The sequence below is a fragment of the Salvia splendens genome, unplaced genomic scaffold (genome assembly GCF_004379255.2).
Source record: "Salvia splendens isolate huo1 unplaced genomic scaffold, SspV2 ctg120, whole genome shotgun sequence".
Lineage (NCBI taxonomy): Eukaryota > Viridiplantae > Streptophyta > Magnoliopsida > Lamiales > Lamiaceae > Salvia > Salvia splendens.
The window spans coordinates 1,554-16,549 of NW_024598755.1; the positions used below are offsets into that span (position 1 = coordinate 1,554).

The following is a 14,996-nucleotide window of genomic DNA, read 5'->3' on the forward strand; positions in this document are numbered from 1 at the left end:
AAGTATTAAAAATAATATGACAGTCGCAACCCTTGCAATAGGGCTGCTAAATCGGCCACTTGCAGTGACTGCTGCGGTAGTTTCGACGGCCACTGCCTCGCCCATTACGCTGCAACTGGGCCGCAAATCTCGGCTGCTCTAACTGTCACAAAACGCGGTCCTATTGACGGTGCTCTTATAAGAATAAAAAGAGATATTTAAGTTGGGTAGAGACTTAAGCATCTACTTGGCCTCTACTATAGTGGTGTTCGGTTGCCATGACTAATATCATGAGACTATCCATCTAGGATTAAGTTGTGAGATTATTTTAGTTGGAGGGGTGAGGCTATGACTAATTATCATGAGACTATCCATCTAGGATTAAGTTGAAGGGTTCAATCTTATGAACCAAACATGATACATATTTAATTATGAGATTTAATCTTGCCAACCGAACACCCCCTATGTCCACTAGATTCGGATGGGATTAGAATGACTCTAGTTCGAATCGGACTTATAATGATCTAAAGTTGGATAAGTTTTCACAAATCTAATGCAACTCCTACTTTTATCAAAAGGCCCAAATTATTAAAAAGGCCCAAGTTATTACAAAAGCCCAATAACTCAATCGGTTCTTCGTCTTAATCTCTCTCTCTCCATTTCTCGCTCCTATGTTCTATCTCCAAGTCTCTCTCTTTCCTCTATCTCTGGCTAACCTTACTCTCGCTTCCTCCCCTCATTTCCTAAAATCGGGCGTCTATTCACTCACGCCACCACCGTCGCTCCCCGCCGCTGCCGTCGTGGACCTCTTGCCGCAACAAAATCAAGAAACCCTAATTCCATTTGATCATCAGGTCAATTTCTTCTGCAGCCTTTTCTCCCACATTTCCACTTCTTCTTCACATCTATATCTACTTTTTGCTGCTGGGTTGTTGGTTTTTTGGTCAAGAGATCTGCAAGCTTATTTTTCTGAATTGGAATTCGTGGATCTAAAAATTGGAGTTTGAAGTATTTCCTGTTGTTGAATTTCGATGTCAGGATGTTTAAATTTTTGGTTATGTAATGGATGTTGTGTATTACTGAACTTGACTGGGAATTTTACATTATTGACTACTCGTCTCTCTAAACTAGCTGTTATTATATAAATACATGTATATGAACGAGGAATTGTATCCTGACATCTTTTAAGTTTTTTTTTTAAAACAATTTTTTGCCTAAAAATGGAGTACAATTTTTAATGAAAACTTTAAGCACATTTGTACATCCTCTTCAAGCAGCTGGAAGTGAATATTTTCCTTTTGAATTTACATATGCGTATTTATGTTATCTCCGAAAACAGTCTCCTGTTAGTGATTATATTTGTTGTTGCAGGTCTTGTAGAAGTGAAAGTTGGTGTAAGGAAAGATGTCTTCGCCATATGTTAAAATTGGCAATCGAACGGTTGATCAATTGAAGGTCACTGAGCTGAGGGAAGAGCTCAAGAGGCGTAGATTGACTAGTAGTGGGTTGAAACAAGATCTGGTGAAACGTCTGGATGAAGCACTTCGTATTGAAATGCAAAGTTTGGAGGAAGCACAAGACGAACCTTCACAGCCTGAGGTTCCTGTTGAAAAAGAAAATGCAGTGACTGATGTTAATGATAGTGCTAAGGCTTTTACCGGGAGAGATATTGACATTGTCGTAACGATAGATGACTCCAGAGGGTCATCAGGTGAAGGCAAAGTCATTGAAACAGGCTTGGTGCAGGGAACCGAGTTTGCTGGGCTGGAAGGTGGACAGGTTCCTGAGCCCTCTTTTGTGGAAACTACTGAAGTTGAAAAGATAACTGAACCTGTGAAGATTTTGGAAGAATCAAACTCACAAGATCATGGAACAAATGAGGATGCAGATGCTACTATATTGCTTAATGCTGATGGATCCATGCAGGAGGATGCGAAGGTTGAACTCTCAGCTCCTAATACTAATGAAGGTATTCAATCAACGGAGCAGAGGGAAAACGATGATTCCAGTACACTCGAACCAGGTTCCAGTGTCCAGACACTGAAGTATCAGGTATCTGCGGTTGACCCTAATTTAGGGTTTCAAGTAACATCTGATTCTGTTTCTACTGAATCTGTCTCCATTATTGAGAAAAATGAACTAAAGATTGATGTAATTAATGATAATGTCAAATTAGAACTAGATGTTAAGCCTGGGACGGTGCAGCAGTCTCCCAACGTCGCTGTCCCTGATGGTGGTGAATCACATCCAATGGATGTTGAAGAGCCACTTGACAAAAATAATGTGAAAGATGGTCTTGACATAAAAGATGTTAAAGAGCCACTTGACAAAAATGATGACAAAGTTGACCTTGACATAAAAGATGTTGAAGAACTTCATGATGTCAAGAGCATTGATAGTGGGGATGCAGATCCCCCTGAGAAATTAAGTTTAGATCGGAGTTCTGGCGATGATTCCATGGAAGAGGATATAATGGAGAGTAAACAGATGGATGGCAAGTCTGATTCATTTACTGAAAATGTGGAGAACTCTGGAACACCTAGTGTGAAAGAGGAGGATCATGTGGACGTGGTTGGTCATGATAAGCCCGTAGAAATGGAGACAGCTTCTGGACCGACCTCTGTGAAAAGAAAATTTCAAGGTAAGTACATTATGATGGTTTGCATGAAAAGACACACTATAATATCAATATTGTATGGATTAACTATATTAAAGCTCCATGCCTTCTTTGGGTAATAAAGCTCTAGAGATGCAGGAACCCACGATTTATATTGTTTGCACCTTATTTGTTATATTTTTTTAGATGGCTTTCTGGCTTATATCCGCAGGGCCTTTTTTTTAATGTTTAATGCGTGCTGTAAATTGATGTCAACATGATGTTTCATACTATATAGTAAAGACTCTGGATTCTTAAAATAAATACTTTTGCAGTTTAATATCTGGAATATGATAAATATGGTGGGAAAGGATCCAGTTTGTTATTATGAACATTTTTTGCTATGACAACTCTTTGCACACAATTAACAAGCTTTTGGACAATACTGGCTAACTATTATTGTGAATACTAAAATATTTGGCTTATAATTGTGAAGATTGTGGTTAATCTAGGCATGCTTCCTTTTTTATTGAAGGTTATGAGTGATTTCCAGATCTAAATCTGTCACCCTTTTGTGCCTGTAATAGTTCGATCTCAACCAAATTCTGAATCCAGGCTAAACAGATATATGTATAATAGCTCCTGGCTGAAATTTATGATAACTTAAGAAAATCTATTCACTTTGTCCTTCTTTGGTTATGTCTAGCTACTTTTTTTTTTCTATTAAGGCTTTAACAACAAACTCATGCTTTGGATATTCCAGACAAAGAAGCCGTTGGCAATCATGATGCTGAGAAGAAGGTCCGCAGGTGGAACACTGAAGGCTTAAAGAGTTCTGAGCCACAGAGTGGTTCTATAACACCAAAGGTTCATCTGAACCTAGTTTTAAGCCCATAACAGGTGCTAACTCCTTAGCTAATGTAGAGGAGGCTCCCAAGGAGCGTGTGGGTATGTTCCATAGTTTGTCATTGCTCCAGTAATTTGTTTCTAATATTCTTTGTTATCTCAACTGAATTGTTTTGTTTGTTGTGTGCAGTTCCACCATCATCAAAGCCACCGACTAATTCTCTCAGAATTGATCATTTTCTGCGCCCTTTCACTTTGAAAGCTGTCCAAGAACTTCTAGGAAAGACTGGAACTGTTACCAGTTTCTGGATGGATCACATCAAAACCCACTGTTTTGTCTCAGTACGTTTTGTCTTCACTCCCATAACTACATCCCTCGTTTTATCTATTTTGTGCAAAACAAATATTATAGCATGTGTTTGTAACTATGACAAATACTTGTGCATTGTGTAGCTCATATATCTACTTGTGTGTGTGTGTGTGTGTTCACATTAATTCATGAATGTGCTCATTATTTTTATATTGGGAAGCTGGCCCACTTTGATATATATGGGTAGTTATTAGAATAACTTTGTCTATGCAGTACTCATCTGTTGAAGAGGCTTTAGAAACTCGTAATGCTGTATACAATCTCCAGTGGCCAACAAACGGGGGGCGCCTCTTGGTTGCAGAGTTTGTTGATCCTCAAGAAGTCAAATCACGCGTGGAGGCTCCACTTGCGTCTCCTGCAGCTCCCTCACCAACTACAGTTCCAACTCAATCCCCATCTGTCGCACAACCTTCCCACGACAGCAATTAATGAAGCAGCAGATACCACCTCCTCTTCCTCCACCACCGCTATCCAACCCACCACCCCAAGTCAGGGAACGGCTGCATCCACCAAGGGAACAGCCTGTCCCGGCAAGGGACAGGCTGAACCTCCCACCTCCACCCCGCTTCCAGCTGCGGAGAAGGTTGTTGATCCACCAATTGTCACTCTGGATGACCTATTTCGGAAAACCAAGGCCCCACCACGCATCTACTACCTGCCGTTGTCTGATGAAGTAGTTGCATCAAAGCTGAAGACACCGGGGAAGAATGTTACTCAGTAGATTTCTGATAAGATTGGTTAGAGTGAAAGGTATGTTATAACTATATCTTTGCAGGTCTGCAGGTGACAAATGTAGGATGTTCCGGTGCTGGTTCAGTCATGGATCTCATCTGAGGCTGAGTTAGGAATTTGTTATCTTTTAGTTGATGAGAGTTTTGGACATCCATCTGTTTCTAAAGGAGGATTGTATGTTACTAACATTGCTACAACATTTGGATCCTTTTTATTCTCAGCATGCATTTTTTACTCTGCTTTTTTCAACCTTAGCACATACTCACTCTTTATGATAAGTGATGTGTTTCTTTTTTAAGAAAGTGAAAGTATTGAGGTATAATATACATTAATTTATTGGTAAATATCGATTTGAATTTCAATGTTCTAACAAATATTCATCGGAATCATATTTCAGTGGTTCAAACCCGATAAAAAAATTATAATGAATTGAAACCCCTAATTGATCATTGATACTTGTATTGTGTTGGCCTTTTGGTAATTCTATTACTAGTCTCCCCTTGAGATATACGGTAAAAATATACATCGCCAAAGACCAATGTATGTGTTGGACGAAGCCTACTGATGTTCATCGTTTACTTATAAATATTTATTATTTTTACAGATCTTGTGTTATGAGACTTATATCCATGGGGGAGTGATCAATTGCTAACTCATCATTTAATTGCTTACTACAACTAATTTAAGACCATCGGATTTTAAAAATCTCGTGGTCTACAATTTGCCATGTGTAATTTTGTTTTTCATTTTTTAATATTAAAAAGATAATGTCAACTATCAAATTTAGGGTTTAGAAACACAATGTCAATACAGTGTATGAAATACACCAACACAAAGACATGACAATGTCAATACTATTTCATATTGACATTGTACAAGCATTGTATTGACATATTATGTGTTGTGTATAGATATAAAGATGTTAACGAAATTTATGAAAATTTTCAACAAAATTTTCAAATCTTGACATCAGAACATATGCAAGTGAGATCTCGTTAGAATCCTTATGAAATTATCTTTAATTTGATATATGTTGTGCGAAAAAATAATTTAAATCTAGAAAGTTATATGCGTTTTAAAGTTATGAGATATTTTTTAAAAGTTAGTTACAACTAATTGGTTGTAAATTGACCTTAATACCCTTATTGACGTTTTTTGTTGATCGTATTTTGAACATCTTGTGATTATTTTTTTAGCAATATAACACTTTCATATATGCATGTATATCGATGTTGTTGTAACCATCTCACAATGTTTATGGCAAAAGAGGTATCGATTAATACACGTGAACCTTGCGGTACATCTGATCCTTATAATTAAAATAAAAGTAATGCTAATATTATTTTATTTTTTCATCTTAAGGTTTATTGTGATTTTGATCTCAATTTACTCTAAACAAGTTACTGTACGAGCCCGAGTTAATTAGATCACAGAAGAATCGGAAGACAATTTTTTTGTCTGATTACATCCTTTTTGTTACAAATAATGAGTCATAAAAAATCAGAAATGAAATTGAAACACCCTTAGTAAGAAATTAATAATGGCAAATGGCTTGTTAATTCGTAAAACGTTTATCTTTTAAATCAATAAGATAAGATAATTTCGATCATCGTGTTACTGTGGATAATTTTCAACTTAACCCTTCATTAATTCGAATATTACAGTTCCGACCAAGGAATTGGGTAGATTTAGGTAATTTCCAAACATTGAAGGACGAAATTGAAGATCTGCAAAAATTTATACCCTATTAAAAACCCATCACTCAGTGCTGCATCTCTTAGCCGAATTAGGGTTTCACATTCTTCTCCGCCGCTCGCTCTCCAGCAGACTCCAGCAACAATGGTGGCCGCCAAGAAGACCGTATGATTCTCCTCTATTTTCTGATCATCGTTCCCTAATTTAACACTTCTGTTCATGTTAATTTCTAAAATTCATCTGAAATCAATAGCTAATTCGCTTTTGCGCTGATTCATTTCCGTTTTCAGAAGAAGACTCATGAGAGCATCAACAACAGGCTCGCTCTCGTGATGAAGAGCGGGAAGTACACGCTCGGATACAAGACCGTGCTTAAAACCCTACGCAACTCCAAAGGTAAATTTTCCCCCTTTTCGTTTTTTGCAATGTTCGTTAGATTTATCTCGGTGCGAATGCGTTTCAGCTAAATCTGTATGGTGTAGATGGGTTTGAGGTTGTTGATTGGTTGAATTTTTGTAGGTAAGTTGATCTTGATCTCGAACAATTGCCCGCCTTTGAGGAAATCCGAGATTGAGTACTATGCTATGCTCGCGAAGATTGGTGTTCACCATTACAACGGAAGTAAGTGCTGATTTGCGTTTTACTCCCCTTTGGTTTGAACGACTTTACGCTTATTTCTGGGACATCTTGTTATATTTGCTTGTTTATAAGAAGGATTTATACATTAGGTATGCTTACAGTTTCCAAGTTTTTAATTTTGGTTATGCAAATGGAAGACATAATAACACATGATTTGGAGCTTAGGGTTAATGTTTGTTACAGTATTGAATAAACTTTTGCTGTGAACATATATGATATTTGGAAGAATAATACATCAAATGATAAGCACCAATGGATGAAACAATAGGAAATTCCACCAATGAGATGAAACAGAAAGCTTGTGATGTACTCCCTCCGTTCCCTAGTAATAGAGACATTTCATTTTGCGCACTTGTTTTGAAAAAATAATTATAAATAGTTAAAGTGGAGAAAAAAGTAAAATAAGAGAGAGAATATTGTAGATAAGATTCTTCTCTACATTATTCTTTCTTTTACTTTACTCTCTCTCCACTTTAACTATTTATTATCATTTTTTCAAAACGAGTGCAGAAAATGAAATGACCCTATTACTGTGGAACGGAGGGAGTAGGGAGTAGTTGACAATTCCTAATGTATTGGGTGTTTATTAGCATTATATGCTGATTCATTTAAAATAGAGCCAATGCGTTTTTCTAATTATGTGCTGCCAAAGGCTATGGTTTTAATCAAGCTTGAATCAGTATACTGTCTAATAACTCCAATGTAAAGGAGTAGTTGACAATTCCTAATGTATTGGGTGTTTATTAGCATTATATGCTGATTCATTTGAAATAGAGTCAATGCGTTTTTCTAATTATGTGCTGCCAAAGGCTATGGTTTTAATCAAGCTTGAATCAGTATACTCTCTAATAACGCTAATGTAAAGGAACAAACGTGGAGTGTTTTCTACGTAGATATATGTTTGGGGCAATATATAGCGAAGTAGGAGCTAGCAGGCATGAGTTTGGTCTAACGCTTGCTTTAAATTACGTTGTGAATTTCCAGACAATGTTGATTTGGGGACTGCGTGTGGGAAGTACTTCCGTGTTTCGTGCCTCAGCATTGTTGATCCTGGTAAGACAGTTGTTGCTTAATACCTAACATCACATGGACATTGGAGTGATTTGATACATTTCAATTGTTCTCTGTATTATACAGGTGACTCGGACATCATCAAGTCACTGCCCGGTGATCACTGAGGAAAGATAAATAGTTTTAATGATTTACTTCGATATTCTGGATCCGTTGTATCATTTTCTCTATTTCATATGTAAGACATTTTTATCTTAGTCTTGGAATTATCATCTCGAATATTCTATGCTGTGTGTTATGGTTCAGCGTGGTCATGTCCTTGCTGGTTTTTGACAGTCAATGCAATGCACTTCCATTAATCATGTTTGGTAGAGCGTATGAGATCTGATTATCCCTATTTTTGATCTTCTACTTCCTTTTCTCTCTTTGTACTCAATGATCTTGACTCGGGAATTGGAATCGGAATCTGAATCTGAATCTGAATCGGAATCGACATTATTAGGATGGGAAATTTAAATTACAATAGTTCCCTTTACATTTTAACTAGGGCAAGTGAGTCCTCAAAATTTAATTTTCAAATTTCATCACTTTGTGTTTTTCTCCCCAACTTTACTGTAGTACTTAACGTGCTAAATTCTTTTTAATTACATGTGAAAATATATTTTTATCCAACAATTGAAAGTTTTATTTTTCATTTTGCTTTAAGATATGCAAAAAGTGAAAACTATTAATTACTCCTATTTAAGAAAAAGTGTTTCATGAATATATTTGTTTATTATCAATTAAGTATGATTTTAAAAGGTGAATCAAATCGTGCATAATAACATGAAGTTAGATTTTAAAAATAATTTGTTAACATACATAAAAATAATTATTATAATTGTAAACCTAACAAATATAATTTGTGTTGAACAATTCCAATGGTGTCTTGCATTAGATTTTCGGATTTCGGTATTAGATTTTCAAAATTTTCAAATTTTTGGTATTGAGTTTTCATATTTTATATTTTTATGCAATCTCAAATTTTCAGATCTAATTGGATTCATTTTTCATTATATTTTAAAAGCTTTGGATTGGATCGGTTTGTGCAACAATTCTATCTCAAATCCGTACTCACCCCTAATACTTCATCCGTCTCATAAGAGAGTGTATTCAATTAAATATTTTCCTCACCCCCAGGAATGTGTTCTTGCAATTTTTAGAAATTACTAATTTTATATTTACTCTATATTTTTTTTATCTTATCTTGTTTATACATCATACATGGCCTAAAAAAATAACCACTCTCATTGAATAACAACAAATGATAACTTTTCTCCACTAACCTACAAATCTCTACATTAAAACGTGACAGTTTTATCAACAAACAATCAATAGTATTTTTTAACTTTACTAAAATCCACACCCATAAAATGCGAGCAAAATATTTTGGACTAAGATAATATAATTATTTATTCATGTTGCTCTTAAAAACTGCATATACTATACTCAAAAACACAATATATAAAGAATGGAAATGGAAATGGAAATGGAAATGGAAATTGAAATTCAAAATCACATCTTTGCACAACTTTAGTAGTAAAATAACAAGAATTACAGGTGCACGTGACATACCCAATTTAATAAAATTGCGTTTTACATCTCTAAATTTCATAGAATTTTCACACACATCACACACTAGACGCAGCAAATTTTTATTACCAAAAAAGGCAAATCCCCTCTCATTTTTATGCGTTTCTCTCTGTATGAATCCCTCCCCATCACTCCCGCTTCCAAAATCCTAACAAAATCACAACTTTTTATTAGGGTTTGTGATATAACTGAAATCAAATTTCGTTTAAATTTTGTACAAGCTACCTGTTTTTCAAATTTTCTTTCCGCCCAACTTCTATTTTTTGCTTTGGTTCGGAAAAACTCTCCCCTTGCTCTCCGTTTTCGATTTTGTAGCAATGCAAATAAGCTGATTTGTTGAAATTTTTTTTCTCTCAAGCTGATTTGTTGAAAGTTTTTTTCTCTCGCAGAGCCCGATTAATTGGGTTAAAGTTATTATATTTTCTCAGTTCTTGTTCATACATAAATTAGGGTTTCACTCTTGGATTCAATTGAATTTCGGATTTTGCCGCGCTTCTATTCAAGTGAATACATTCGCCACACGCACACACACGTAGTTGTTCGGCGGAGCTGAAAGTGGCGGCGGCGGTGGGATGAATAGTGTGTTCAGTGAACAGATTCTTGCTGACAAGCTTTCGAATCTCAATAGCACTCAGCAATGCATTGAGAGTATCCTCCTCTGCTTATTTTGGGTTTATTGCTGTCTCTAATTCTTTCTGTTTCCTTGTATTGCTAGCAAGTGTAGTGTGATTTGCAGTTTCTTGATTTTGCTTTGTGTTTTCTGAGTGGATTGGGAGATGCACTTACTTCATCTATCCTGCTAAACATTTAGGGATTGATTTTGTAATTGTACAATGTGTTTCATGTGTTCGAACAGTGTGAATTGGTGCTCCAGTTTCATTGTAGTATATACTTAGAGGAAATGAGGAATGTATTGTGGAGTCACCGTTCCGCTTGTTGCAGTTGATCTTTCGTCCCGTTTGGTTTGATACTAGGATTTCGTTTATTGTTTAATTTTGATAGGATTGCTGATACATTTGGTTTTTTGAAGTTATTACACCTAGGCTTATCATTTCAAATTAAAGGATAACACAGTTCTTTTCATCTATGATAAATTTCTACCTGAGTTGGCACTTTATAGAGTCGTAGAGTCACAATTATGTTAGAACGATATCTTTGCCTTTTGCGTTCTGTTTTTTGTTTTGTTTTCCTAATGTTCTGAATTATATTCTTTGTAATGACTAGACGAGCATTTCAAGTTCTTGTGTGGATGCTTTTTTTGAGTTGGCATACGTATATAACCGTAATCTTTTATATTCACTATTCACAAATATCTAACATTATGGAGTATTCTTTTTGTGAAAATTTTCTTTCCGTGTAAGCGAATCTTCCACGCAACATTTAATTGAATAAGTGTCCATTTCTGGAGAATGGAAATGCATAAATTTCAAAATTGATGTAGTTTATGCTTACGGTTTATAAACTTGCTTTAGAGGTCTACTTGTAAGGAAATACTTCTCTGACACCCTCTACTTATATATATGCAAATACGTTCTCTGGTTTTCCCTTAACTTGGGATATAGCTTTATCGCACTGGTGTATATTTCACCGCAGCAAAGCAGAGCTAGTGGTTACAACATGGGACAGACAATTCCACAGTTCAGAAATAGCCCAGAAAGTACCTCTTTTATACCTTGCAAATGACATCTTACAGAACAGCAAGCGTAAAGGCAATGAATTCGTTACCGAGTTCTGGAAAGTTCTTCCTTCAGCACTCAAGGAGTTAGAGAGTAAAGGCGATGATCGTGGAAAGAATGTGGTGTCTAGATTGGTGAGCTCTTTTGCATAATTTAAGAACACTGCCACTCTACCACTCCTTTCCTCAACCCCAAATGGAAAAGTTGATTATTCAGTCGGGAATTGTCATTTCTTAAAATGCTCTGTAGATATCTCAGTTTTTTAGTCTTGTAATTCTTCAAATGTGAATGCTACATAATCAATTTTGTTTTTACTGGCGGAGATGCTTGACTATAATGTGCTGTTTAGGTTGGGATATGGGAAGAACGAAGAGTTTTTGGTTCTCAAGCTAAAAGCCTTAGAGATGCAATGCTTGGAGAAGAATTGCCTCCACCTTTGGAGCTCAGGAAGAAGCGGTCTCGCTCTGTCAGAATAGTTAAAAAGGACTCACGTTCTATAAAGACGGTAGGATTTACCAATTCATTGCTTTTTTGCGTGGCTCTTATCTTTCTTTTCTTTTATTGTACGTCGTCAGCTTTGTTAGATTATTCATATTTTTGAAAAAATCTTCTTTTAATGAAACCAGAAACTGAGCATTGGTGGTACAGCAGAGAAAATTGTTTCAGCATTTCACTCGGTGTTCAGTGAACACAATAGTGAAGACGAAGAATTGAGTAAATGCAAGTCTGCCGTTCATCGTGTGAAAAGGATGGAGAAAGATGTTGATGTGGCGTTAACAAAAGGTAGGCGACTGTTAAATGAAGCAACATTACTGGCGCTGCAGTGTTTTATTGATTCCTACTATTTATTCTAGGATTTGCTACTTTTTTCAGCCAAAGATCCATCGCGCAAGGCCCTAGCCAAAGAGTTAGAGGAGGAAGAAAGTACATTGAATCAATGCATTGAAAAACTTAAAGAAGTTGAAAACAATAGAGCCGCACTCGTTGCTCAGTTGAGGGATGCACTTCACGAGCAGGTAGTCAGTCGCTCAATACCTGAATGATTCCTTTTTATTATGTATCAACTTGCCCAATGAATCGTTGATGGTACAATTTTCCTGTATTTCAGGAATCTGAACTGGAGAATGTTCGGACACAGATGCAGGTTTGTCGTTGAGATCCATTCGCGAAACTTTATTTCAAGAATCATTTTAAGACACCGTTCTAACATCCAAGGCGTCGTATCAAATTTCAGGTTGCACAGGCACAGGTAGAAGAAGCCACACACATGCGAAAACAATTGAATGAAGATCGTGTATTTGACTCAAAACCATCAACCACGCCAACAGATGCCAATCCCAACTCGGAGCAATCATCAAAAAAATCTGCTGCTGCAATTGCAGCTGAAGTTGCAGATAGGCTAGCAGCCTCTACATCCTCCCAGTATATCATGTCATCTGTTCTCTCCTCATTTGCTGCCGAAGCAGCCAAAGGTGCTGGGCTGACGCCATCATCAACCTCAACGACTTCTTTCTCATCATCGCAGTCAAAATCCGAAAACCCACCTGTTTCAGATCCTAAAGCTTACATGGCTGCACAGATAAACCCTTCACAAAACCCTTATCCAACCGTCATGGCTCAGCCCTCGATGCAAGTTCCCAACTCTCAAGCTCTGTATCACTCAGTACCTAACCAGCCTTCTATGCAGTATATGCAGCCTGGTTCGTATGATTATAGTGGCTTGAGTCCTATGCCGCCTGGGCCTCCTCCATCGTACATGGTTAACCCGATGGTGCAAATGCTGCCAATGGGGCATCAGCCATCAACGGTACCTCAGCAGCAACCCATGTCGGTATCTCAACAGCAACCGCCTCCGCCTGCAGGCTTTCGCCCTCTAGCTCCTACTCAGGCACCCGGAATGGTATATTTTTCACACCCTTACCGATTGCAGTGATGTGCTGACATTTGTAGTCGTCAAAAGGCTTCTTGTAAACTTGAAATTTTGTTGTGAGATTTAGTAGACATCAATAGCAGTGTATCATATTGCTTTGGATAATAATAGGCTTTTCAGTTTTATACTTTAAGATCGGGACTCTATTACTATTCAGACATTCTAAATCTCATCGAAGAGGAAAATGCACAATATGACGTCGTTTTGGTTGGTGCAGACGGAAATCCTTAAAATGAAAGCTGTTTAAGACTCGTCGTATCTAAAAACATAGAAAATATGAAGACTCTTATTACATGATCCATGAGAAGACTGCAGCCCTAGTTCGAATCGCTTTTTCAAATGGCTTGTACAGTTTCCATTCTGGCATTCTGCTGTAGATGGCCAAAGCAGTCTCTCCTATGTTGGACCTAATAGCCCCGGGTACAACTGCAATCACGTCGATCCCAAAGGGTCCAATCTGCATTTTGGCATTGAACTCGTTGTGAGACGGGCCAAAAACTTGAGCAAGGAAGGACAGTCGTAGATGGAATGTAGTGCAGATTTTGTTGCTGTGTAGACGCCTCCCCGGGGCCAATGCTGTCACAGACCTTCTTCCGAGATGCCATGTCAGGAACTACAGCTTCAATTAATTTGTTTCAATACTTCAAACGAAATAATTGGATATTTTTAGTTAGGGTGTTAGTAATTTAAAAGTAATAAGTTGGATGATTTTAGTTTTGTTTTTGGAATGATTAACAAAATGAGTTTAATGAGAATCCGTGCAACATCATTGTTCATTTCATTCAATTAAAAAATTAATCATTTTAATTTACACTTTTAAATATCGTGTACTAATAGAGAGGTTTAGTGATCCAAGCCAACCGTTCCTCAAATTCCAAGTAAAAACAAAAGCATTGTATTTAATTTCAAGTTGTTGAAGATGAATCCATCAATTATGAAAATGAGACTTTGGGTCGATTTGGTTCCAGCAACCTGATAGATTTAATGCTACTTATAACTAAGCATCAATTATTGGATATTGTTATATACCGAGTCAGAAATGTGATGCTTTTATTTTAGAAGCAGAAAGTTGAATACTAGATTGCCTAAATAACTGAACATATATGTCAATCACCCAATAATATTTTGGTTGGTTTAAGAAAAAGTTTAAAATTTTCACTACTAATTTTATGCAATTGGGAAAAATCATGCTCAAGTAAATCCCCATTTAACTGATAATCTGTGTTGATGGTTGGCCATTGAGGTTTTTAACAACTAAAACTGCTGAGTTAATCATAGAAGTTTCTTTTTTATGCAAATTACTCATCTTGAGACCAACTTTTTAGTTTCTTGATTCTAATTTTGACATTTTTATGTTGGTTTCACCTTTCGCATCTGTGATTGATTTGTGCATTTTATTTGTCATGCCAAGCCATTTTGTTATAGATGCTTCCAGTTCGTCCTTCTCTTTGAATTCACGACTTCTTTTCTAATTTGGTTGTGAACTAAATATATCTGATGTTCTGCTAAAGTTGACGGTTATCATATCATGTTAGAAGTTGCAACATTGAGTAAGTATATATTGTAACGCCCGTTTTTTTTTTCCTTTCTTTTGGGTATACTTTTTTTTAATATCTCAATCTTTCCTAAAATCTTTCCAATCTCCAGATCCATCAATATCTATCAGTTTTGCATATATATATATATATATGATAACCCTATAACCAAATCTGGACAACACATATTTTCTAATCTTGTGGCTGAGATTCAAACTTAGATTTACTTTATAAAAAAAGCGCAGAGGGTAAATATGTCATTTCCCTCATTTAATTTCTGAATTTCGCTCAATTTCCGGATAGAATGATACTCTGTGTCATTTCCCTCATTTAATTTCTGAATTTCGCTCAATTT

At 36.4% G+C, this 14,996-nt stretch overlaps 2 protein-coding genes and 1 pseudogene across 2 annotated transcripts; all 3 read left to right on the top strand.

The window, feature by feature from the left end:
* The first annotated feature begins 643 nt into the window (after positions 1-643).
* Positions 644-4,743, top strand: LOC121789027 (annotated as a pseudogene).
* A 1,530-nt stretch (positions 4,744-6,273) lies between these two features.
* On the top strand, positions 6,274-8,230 carry LOC121789028 (60S ribosomal protein L30-like). The gene is made up of 5 exons (XM_042187574.1): positions 6,274-6,383; positions 6,509-6,614; positions 6,738-6,839; positions 7,842-7,910; positions 7,995-8,230. Exons 1-5 carry the CDS (start codon positions 6,363-6,365, stop codon positions 8,033-8,035), a joined length of 339 nt encoding a protein of 112 aa, XP_042043508.1. The 5' UTR covers positions 6,274-6,362; the 3' UTR covers positions 8,036-8,230.
* A 1,308-nt stretch (positions 8,231-9,538) lies between these two features.
* Positions 9,539-13,239, top strand: LOC121789029 (regulation of nuclear pre-mRNA domain-containing protein 1A-like). The gene is made up of 7 exons (XM_042187575.1): positions 9,539-10,148; positions 11,063-11,310; positions 11,526-11,681; positions 11,803-11,959; positions 12,050-12,192; positions 12,285-12,320; positions 12,411-13,239. The coding sequence occupies exons 1-7, from the start codon at positions 10,073-10,075 to the stop codon at positions 13,107-13,109; spliced, it is 1,515 nt and encodes a 504-aa protein (XP_042043509.1). The 5' UTR covers positions 9,539-10,072; the 3' UTR covers positions 13,110-13,239.
* The last annotated feature ends 1,757 nt before the right edge of the window (positions 13,240-14,996 follow it).

Coding starts and splice junctions, on each gene's coding strand:
- LOC121789028 (XM_042187574.1), top strand. CDS start 6,363: ATGGTGGCCGCCAAGAAGACC. Junction 6,615..6,737: donor AACCCTACGCAACTCCAAAG/GTAAATTTTCCC, acceptor GAATTTTTGTAG/GTAAGTTGATCTTGATCTCG. Junction 7,911..7,994: donor CCTCAGCATTGTTGATCCTG/GTAAGACAGTTG, acceptor TGTATTATACAG/GTGACTCGGACATCATCAAG.
- LOC121789029 (XM_042187575.1), top strand. CDS start 10,073: ATGAATAGTGTGTTCAGTGAACAGATTCTTGCTGACAAGCTTTCGAAT. Junction 11,311..11,525: donor AGAATGTGGTGTCTAGATTG/GTGAGCTCTTTT, acceptor TGTGCTGTTTAG/GTTGGGATATGGGAAGAACG. Junction 11,682..11,802: donor ACTCACGTTCTATAAAGACG/GTAGGATTTACC, acceptor TAATGAAACCAG/AAACTGAGCATTGGTGGTAC.